The 9,967-nt window shown below is 39.6% G+C and overlaps 1 protein-coding gene across 1 annotated transcript; it reads left to right on the top strand.

The window, feature by feature from the left end:
- The first annotated feature begins 238 nt into the window (after positions 1-238).
- On the top strand, positions 239-4,116 carry LOC134320930 (uncharacterized). Its single transcript, XM_063002570.1, has 3 exons — positions 239-367; positions 1,838-1,869; positions 2,221-4,116. The coding sequence occupies exons 2-3, from the start codon at positions 1,857-1,859 to the stop codon at positions 2,910-2,912; spliced, it is 705 nt and encodes a 234-aa protein (XP_062858640.1). The 5' UTR covers positions 239-367; positions 1,838-1,856; the 3' UTR covers positions 2,913-4,116.
- Positions 4,117-9,967: the final 5,851 nt, after the last annotated feature.

The raw sequence follows: 9,967 nt of genomic DNA, 5'->3' as shown, positions 1-9,967 counted from the left end.
CACAGTTAATCAAAAGGTCGCTGGTTTAAGCCCCACCACTGCCAAGCTGCCACTGTGTACTTCAGTGTCCTGCTCAGAAAACTGAAGCTGAAAGTTTTAAAGTTCATGTTCCACTAATTCAGTCACTGTATAAGATCAGCTGTAAATATTAATAAAATCTCAAGAATAAAACTGAACATTTTATCTGGATTTGATCGGTGTGTTTTTCTTCTTCATCACTCGTGTCATGATGTGATTCCAGTAGTTTTCAGCAGTGTTGGACTTTGCCTCATTATGACGTCCACACACTTTATTATTCCAACCGCAGTGAGGGTCACAAGAACCTCGGTAAACTAACACAGAGCTCCACAATCCAACCACCACAAAGGTAAGTGAAGATTTACCACAGAGATCAGCTTCTAAAATCAAAACTTTGTGCTTTTAAAGCTCTACAGGTTTAATAATGGAGATTATTTACTGTTTTAAGTTTACTTACTTACATCAGACAGATTCTGTTTAGTCAAGAGAGATATGATTAGCTGCAAAATTTACAGTTTTATGTTTAATTTTTCCCTTTTATTTAAGTTTTGTGTTGATTCTGTCGCTAATGTGGAAATAAAACTAAGAAAACAACGTGGACGCCTGAAACTAATTATTGACGTTTCTGTTTGTATTTCTGTAACATTCGTGTAACAAAAGTAATGATGAATACACAACAGCAGGTTTTAATAAACCCACATTTGTTGAATAGATTTAAAAATAGTAAAACTTTAAAGTAAAATACACCCACACATAAGAACTACAGGAAATCTACAGAGAACTTCACACGTGTTGGAGAATTAAATCTGAACTGAGACAACGTGAAGAATCACTTCTATCCTACACTATATTGCCAAAAGTATTCGCTCCCCTGCCTTCACACGCATATGAACTTGAGTTCATCCTGAAAAACTTACCATATAGAAGCACTTTGTAGTTCTACAATTACTGACTGTAGTCCATCTGTTTCTCTATATGCTTTGTTACCCCCTTTCACCCTGTTCTACAATGCTCAGGACCCCCACAGGACCACCACAGAGCAGGTATTATTTAGGTGGTGGATGATTCTCAGCACTGCAGTGACACTGACATGGTGGTGGTGTGTTAGTGTGTGTTGTGCTGATATGAGTGGATCAGACACAGCAGCGCTGCTGGATTTTTTAAATACCGTGTCCACTCACTGTCCACTCTATTAGACACTCCTACCTAGTCGGTCCACCTTGTAGATGTAAAGTCAGAGACGATCGCTCATCTATTGCTGCTGTTTGAGTCGCTTATCTTCTAGACCTTCATCAGTGGGCACAGGACGCTGCCCACGGGGTGCTGTTGGCTGGATGTTGTTGGTTGGTGGACTATTCTCAGTCCAGCAGTGACAGTGAGGTGTTTAAAAACTCCAGCAGCACTGCTGTGTCTGATCCACTCATACCAGCACAGCACACACTAACACACCAGCACCATGTCAGTGTCACTGCAGTGCTGAGAATCATCCACCACCTAAATAATACCTGCTCTGTGGTGGTCCTGACAAAGTATGTAGAGAAACAGATGGACTACAGTCAGTAATTGTAGAACTACAAAGTGCTTCTATATAGTAAGTTATTTAGGATGAACTCAAGTTCATATGCGTGTGAAGGCAGGGGAGCGAATATTTTTGGCAATATAGTGTACCTCAGTTAGGTGAAACAACGATTTGCAATTTTTAAAATCTGCTCAATAAAAATAGTCAAGAAAAGATTTTTCAATTAATACATTTTAATTGTTTTCTGTTCCATGGATTCAGAAAGTTTAGTTTTATAAATTTTTTTCTCGTTACGTGCAGGATCCAGACTGATGAAGCTATGGGTGCACTGAGTAAGTTCAGAAATATTATAAATATTATAAATAATATAACTGAGGGGTTCTGCCATGGATCAATACTTTATTCAGAATTGCCAGTCAGTTAAAAAAAAACATTTCTCAAAGCAAGATTGCAAATAATTTGGGTCATTTATCATCTACTGTACTTAATATTGTAAAAAGATTCAGGGAACAATCTCAGTCGATGTAGAGCAAGGCTGGAAGCCACTGTTAAACATACAAGACTTTCATGCCCTCACATATTGCATGCGAAACAGTCAGTTATTGTTTGCTTTAGTCAATTGAAAATAAATGTTTTATATTGATGGTTTTTCACTACCTGATTGTTGTCTGAACTTAAAACAGATCTCAGGATTGCATCCACCACTGCCAAACTGGAAGAATGGGTCTCAGATCCCAGAAACAGCCAGAAACTGATTGATGACCTGGAGAAGAAGCTCGCTCAGGGTGAGATGGAGGCTCTGGAGGATTATCTGAAGGATAAGAAGCTGAAAAGGAGTCTGTGTTTTTATGCTGATGATGTTGATAAGATTAGAAACAACGATGAACTCGGGTGGTTCCTTGACGTGATGAACGGTACTAAATTCCCTAAAAGTGTACTGGATTTGTTTTTTCAGAACACAGACTACAACCCACCAAATAATTTGAAGATGGAAGTGCACCCAGAAATCTACACTGATTTTAGACTAGATTTTAGAAAGAATAACGACTTAGCCACACCGGGTGGAGAAAACGTGGCTCCTAATCAGCAGAGAAACACAGGTACATCTGGGGTAGTGAACGAGGGGAAACAAGAACCCTCGCCCAGCAATAACGCACCATCGGCTAGAAATAAAAACAACGTGCTTCTGGATTGGGCAGTGAAACAAAGCAACGTCAGTGAGAAAGAGCTCAAGCAGGTTTTTGACAACATCTCAATCAAAAACGTGGTGGAACACAGAGAGTATCAGTTTTTTGTAGCTGAAAATGTCATGGTCTACAAGAAGCCAGAAACCGGAGAACAAGAAATCCTCGTCGTCACTGATGAAAACTCTTAATCTGATTCATTATCAGATGATTGTGAGCAACATTCACAAATCAATCGTGTTAAGTACCGAGGAACCTAAAGAGCAGCACATCAAGTATAACGAGACTCTGGTTCCTACCAGTCTGTGTCTCAGGTGCATTTCAGAGGTTTTCCTCCCCGCTCTGGCTGTCTTAAAAAAAGTTCAGAGAACAGAGAAGTTTTCACACCTGAAAACAAACGAGTAATAATAAACCTCAGTGATCTCAGTTCATCTTAGTGCACATGGAACATCATTCTGTTCATTTATTTATGTTTTATAGAATAAAAGTTCATTTCCTGGCTGTGACCTGCAGTAAATATTTGTGCACCTTGTGTAAATTCCATGATTTGTTGATTTTTAGAGTGAAGATAAAGAGTTCTCTACACTATTGTTTATCACATCTGCACAATCTGATGCACGATGACTGTTTATCAAATATATATTATAATTCATGTGCAAAAATGATTCTGCTATGTGTTTGTTTTCATTTATTCATTCATTGTGGCCAAAAGTATGTAGACTCCTGACCATGAGACTTAAGCGATTCCAAAACAAGCGGTATTAATATTGAGCTGCACTCCTCCCACACTTGCAGCTATAACAGACTTTCAGACCTTCAACTTTCTAGAAATCTTTTTTTTTTTTTAGGTTTTTTAGCTTTGACAGGGCAGTGGTAGCCAGAGATGTTCACAACTCACAAAATACGAGTCCGAGTCAAGTCACAAGTCAATATAATCTACACTAAACATATATTGGAAATGTAGCGTAGAAATAAAGAAATAATCTGTAAGTTCAGATAAAAACAACAACAGATTAGCGAGTATTTAGCCGTTTTACTTTCCTAGGTACCAGTTAAAAGCTTAAACTGACATTTTGTTTTCATTCCAAATTACGGCACAGCGGCCAAAATCCCAAACACAGCAAAAAACCTCCAGTAGGAACAAATGTATAGATCAGCACGACGCTCTGGAGAGATTCTGCGTAGAGGATTGGACTCAAATTCCCTGCTCTGTATTCTCCAACTTAATAAGTTATAGGAGAAGACTTAGCACCGTTTCATTGGCAAATGGAGGTTGTACAAAGTATTAACTTTCATGTATCTTATGTATGTGACGGACACGTGATTGAAGGTTTGTGTACGTGATGACGTTGATGTGCGTGTGACAACAGTTAAATAAAGATGTCGATAAAGTAACTGCTCTGGTTCTATGACTACTCTGTACATTACAATAACTATTCTCTAAAACAGACACGTCGTTAACACACACACACAGTGTATGCAAACACACACACACACACACACACACACACACAAACACCTATATGCAAATATCCGTAAGCACAAACACACAGAGACAGAAACAAACAACCTTAAAAACACTGTGTGATACCATTGTGACCATTCATTTATTCATTGTGTGTTTACCACTACGTTATCCTGATCAGGGTCGCAGTGGGTCTGATTCATTGGGCAAAAATGCTTCACAGGGGAGATACATACACACACACACACTCAGGATCATCATGAATTGGAACATCAACATGATCATTGTTTTTTAAACTGTAAGTCTGACAAGCTCATGGTCAGGTGTCCAAATACTTTTGGTCATATATTGTAATATGCACAGGGTTTAGATTGAAGCTTAGAACTGTAAATATGAGACTAATTATTCAAGTTTTTGGGAGGGCAGCACAGAAAGGACCCTGGCCGCCCGGCTGGGGAATCAAATCGTGGCCCTTTATGCTGTCAGGTGACAACATATTGGTAATAACCGGTGTTATGCCTCTTAATTATAGCAGGAAGTGGAAGCAAATACAGGTTCAAAAGCAAAGGTCCAAAAATGGATCCCTGGAAACTACGCAGGTTAGTGCATGATGTTTTGAAGCACAGGCCCCATCAAAACTACTCAAATATGATCAAAACCAGTCACAGCCTGCAAGGCTCACCCAGTTTTGCGGCCATTCAAGTAGAATTTTATGGCCAACTGTGTCAAAAGCAGCACTTAAATCTAACAGGACCAAATGTCCTGTTACCCACGTCTCTGTTGTTACTTAAAGTGCAGCTTCTTTTCAGTGACAGGCCCTAAAGCCAGACCCAAACTTTTAATTAAGATAGGGATTTAATTGAATACACACTACTTTCTCAAAACTTCTGCCAGGAAATGTAAGATTAGCCTGTAATTCTTAAGCACAGAGGAGCTGAGATTTCAATTCTTCAATAACAGCCGGAGACTTGCTTCCTTAAGGGTTTATGGAAAGAGTCCCTGCTGCAGTGAGTGATTATGTTCACTACAGATAGTAACCTGTGACGCCTGCTAGGTCACGATGACGGAGTCTATGGAGTCTAAGAGCCCTAGGAACTCCAGTTCAGTGGTACTTTAACAATAAAGCAATAAGCCACGAGAGACAGTGCGTTACTGCGATTTTATCACGGGGAACGTCTTTCCCTTGATAAAATCATAGCAGTAATGCACGGTCTCGAGTGGCTTATTGCTTTTATAAAACGGCGGTCAACATAAAATAAAATACAACAATGTTCAATTTATAAATGTTTTTATTTACACTTACAAAAAGCATTCTTCCGCGAAATCACGTAGTCCATTAACAATGTTGCTAGGCAACATGAGCGCGAACCTAACATTCACTTTTTCTTTTCTGTGGCGTATTAATATGGAATGATATGAGGTGGTCATAGGTGTTAACTAGAAAACAAAAATATACAGTAACACACGACACCCCAAAAAAAGAAAGATAGAAAGAAAAAACAGCTGTAGTAGCTGCCCTATATAGCTCTAGCTAACAACTAAACCAAAAAAAACAGAAAGAGAAGCACCAACTCGGCAGCACAGTCTAACCAGCAGGGCAGGTGGCGGGGACGCAGGTTTCTCCCCAGCGTGGCGTAGCTCAGTCTCTCGCTCTCTCACTTAGCAGCCAACCTCACATGACTTGCAGCTTGGATGGCCACATTTATAGTCACAAAAAGGAGGACATTACAAACCATTACATTACCAACCTTCTGCGATTGGCCAGTGGTAGCACTATAAGCAATCAAATGAGGCTGTTAAACCAATGAAATACAAAGCATTTGTTTTGACATGTACCTGATTTGCCAATGACAGATAATATTGAAAAACAATGTAACCAGTTCACTCCAAAAGGAGGAATTTTAAGTGTCCGTCCTAGCGTTGTATGGGCGGAGGACTGGCAGCTGAAAAACCGAACTGTCCGACCTAAAGCCGGACGGCTGGCCACCCTACTTGCAGCACAACACCGACTGTAAGAAGAGCGACAGAGCAGAACTCCGACCAACACAGCGAGCATGTAACTTTATTTTCTTCACAATGACTACCTTGTGTCAAGCTTTAGCACTAAATACAGTCAAAGCCACTTCACCACAATATTGATACTCACAAAATGCCTGGGAGTGGGCAACGCCAAGCTTCGGAGACCAACATGGACTCTTTTTACTCCAATTTCAATAACTCCAGATCAGAATTAGTTAGAAGCTGAATAATTGGTGTGGTGATTGAAAACATTTGCCACAGGAATAAAGTGTTGTTAATGGAATTTCACCTGAATTACTACTTACATTTACATTACATTTTTGGCATTTAGCTGACGCTTTTATCCAGAGCGACTTACAGAAGTTCTTCTTAGTAAACATTTTGTTACTGTTCTGTTACACTCAGTGTAACTTTGTACAGCACCTATAATGTTTGTAGATTTTATTATCATTTGAGCATGGTAAAACGGCCTTATAACATTTCTCTCATCCTTTGAAGATTATCAATAAAAATAGGCCGGACTGTCAAGGCATTAATCACAGTCATCAGACTATTTGGATTTGTCTCTTCTAGTTTTGCACACATAGATTGTAAATATTTGCTCATTTCTTGCAAAATTTTTCAAATCCAGTTACTTTTCATAACACGGTGATTCTTAACCAGTTGGCCACGACACACTAAGAGGTTTCGGTGAGCCTAAAGGGGGGGACAGAAAAAAAAAATCAGTGTGCTATTAGCATACAGGAGATCTCTTGCGATGTCTTGAATCTTTTTTTAAATTATCAATAAATGATCAACAGCTGGGTCTTTGTGAATGGACACATATTTGATTCACACACCTCAAAAGTGCAAAAGTCAACTGATGGAGATGATGAAAGCTTCTGATTCAGTCATAGATGCAGATCAGGCTGAAGCAGACCCAGGTGAGGAAGCTCCTACCATCAGTTCACCAGAAGAAACCACCTACATCAACCAACATCAGAAAATATCAAACTATTTACCTTCATCATGGATTCACATGAGCTTCTCATGAGCAGGAACACAATTCCTGTTTTCATCTTTGCTGAAAGTATAAGATCATCGTAAGATCTGTGTCAAGGGGGTCCCAAAATTTGTTTTCAAACACGGGGGGGGCGGGGGGGGGGGGGGTCTAAGAGAAAGGTCGAGCACCTCTGTCATAATAAACTAGGCAGTGAGCTGGGTAAGTCCAGAGCGGTAGAGAGAACAGAGTGGCGACACTCCCATAGGGAACCGTTGGAAAGGGGGCGGGACATTTTTTCTGCCCAGCTTCCGGGTTGTGGAGCTCTGTATAGTTCCAAACAACCCATAGAGCCCCATTCATTTCCACTACTTATCAAACATTTTTAGCTGTATGTTGCTTTGTTTTAAAAAAATTATGAATTTAATGTCATTAATATACTTAATACTGTTATTGTTTAGCATTTGCTCAGCACTAAATGTTACATGTTTATCTTAATTAATAGGTATAACCCAATTTAGCTTAGTCAGTTAAGCTTAATTAATGACACACGAGTCTTTTCACCTAAAATGAGTTGATTAATCAAGAGTCTTGTTACAGAAATGATCATAAAACATTAGAACCACAATAAATCATTATACTTTTACTTTCATACTTAAGTACATTTGAAGGTAAATTTAGTTTAGTACTTTAGTGGAGGTAAAGAGTATTTTTACTTTTACTACTACTTTTACTGGAGTAATATGTTACCTTGGATATCTCTACTTTAACTCAACTACATGGTTTGTCTACCTTGTCCACCACTTACATTAGACAAAATGAACTAGTGCATATTCATAATGAATTCATTAATGTATTACATGTAGGAATCAATTATTAATCACTCATGAAATAAGAGATGAATGAATGCTTTTTCATGTACCTGCACTATAATGTTTTTGGTACGGTAATGTGTTTATCAATCTGTTCATTCAGTGCAGGTAAACCTTATGAATCCAGCACATGACTTAGTGTTTAGCAAAAATGATTATTATTATGAATCCTCAGGAAAGTGAAGGGAGATTAGTTTATGCAAAAAACAAAACATAAAAAACTTTAATGTCTATACTGTATATTGTCTCTACTACTTAAGGATATCGCATTATGTAATGTATGCTAATATAATGTACTGTGTGTTAACAAGAACGACCTATTAACAAGTCATTATAAACATCAATCTTCCACTTTATATACCAAATTGACATTAAAGCAGATGCAGTAAATGTAAACGCAGTTGAAAATACCCAGAAATTGTACAAATGTTTATTATTTGCCGTTTAATATTTCATTTACTGCTGCCTGTCCCATTTGAGAACATGACAGCGCCGGGTTTGTTTGGAACTATTGAGGGTTACATGAACCACGTGACCGCGTAGCGGCGAGATCAAGGAGTGTCGCAACTCTCTCTATCTACGGCTCTGGGTAAGTCCATTCACCGATTTTTACTGGATTTTGGTCAAGACCATGGACATTCTTCCTTCTATCTTTCTCTTTTAGATTTAATTTCTGTACCATGACAATAATCATTTGGACAGAATATGCTGGTTTTATAGGGGCACTCTGGTACCCATGCACTGGTGGTACCAAACAGGCATTGACACACACATTTTTGGGGGATGTTTTAATGTTTTGGTCCATCAGTATATGTGCAGTGAACACTTTCCATTTAATAAAAGACGGAGGCTGTTGACGACATCAGTACAAGTAAATTCCAAACTTAAATAAATACTCTGTTTACATCTTGTAGCTCTTATTCATTCATCCACTGTCTGTTTTACCAAAGCTTCATCCTGGTCAGGGTCACGGTGAGGCTAATTCTTTGTTGGAAAGATTGGAAACACCGCTTGCAGGTCGCCAGTCATCACGTGGCAAACACACACTTTGGGTGATGTCTAGAAGCTGCACGTCTTTGTACTGTGGGAGGAAACCCACACAGACACGGGGAGAACATGCAAACCCCACACAGAAAGGACCCGGGCCACTTCACCTGGGAAGCGAACCCAGGGCCTTCTTGCTGTGAAGCGACAGTGCTACCCACTGAGCCACCGTTTCCTCCAATGTAGTCATGTCCAGTTCCCCAGCTTTATCTCCTCCACTGCTTGACAGTACTGAGCTGCATAAATACCCCACAGTGTGAAGGGCTGTAAACATCTGGAGCCATTTAAACGCAAACTGGCCAAAAACCAGGGTCGAGAACTAGTGTTTTACTTAGAAATTAAGCAGAACATACAAATCAAGCAGGAGTTGTAAAACTTGCGTGAGACGGTAAGTAAAATATATGATTAAACAAACCTGTTGCTATACAGCATTATTCAGTTCTCCATCCATCAGTGGAAGAGGATCAGCACAAAGCCTCCACAGATTTAAGGGTGGTGGAGCGTTCACAGCACAGCAACCAGACTCTCCACCTGAAACCTCACGAAGGGAAAAAGGAAAGGAGTCAGTAACATCACTGCTGATTGGTCCTGCATCACACTAATGCTGTATAAACATACCACACAGTTTCAGCTTTGGGGTCGCAGGTACGACGAGGGTCATCTTCATTACCGGCCTAAATGAACATAGAGCACAACACATATCAGCTAATGCAGTCACTTCCAAACCCTAATAACACATGAGCTACAGGCAGTAGTTGAACCCCAATTCAGTGTCAGGGTGCTACAGCAGGTGGAATAGGTGCAGCACAGTATCAGGGTCTAGGGTACACACCTCACCTCTGATTACTAAACACGGCACGTTCTTCC

This window comes from Trichomycterus rosablanca, chromosome 9 (genome assembly GCF_030014385.1).
Source record: "Trichomycterus rosablanca isolate fTriRos1 chromosome 9, fTriRos1.hap1, whole genome shotgun sequence".
Taxonomy (NCBI): Eukaryota; Metazoa; Chordata; class Actinopteri; order Siluriformes; family Trichomycteridae; genus Trichomycterus; species Trichomycterus rosablanca.
This window is presented reverse-complemented; position numbering and strand designations above follow the sequence as displayed.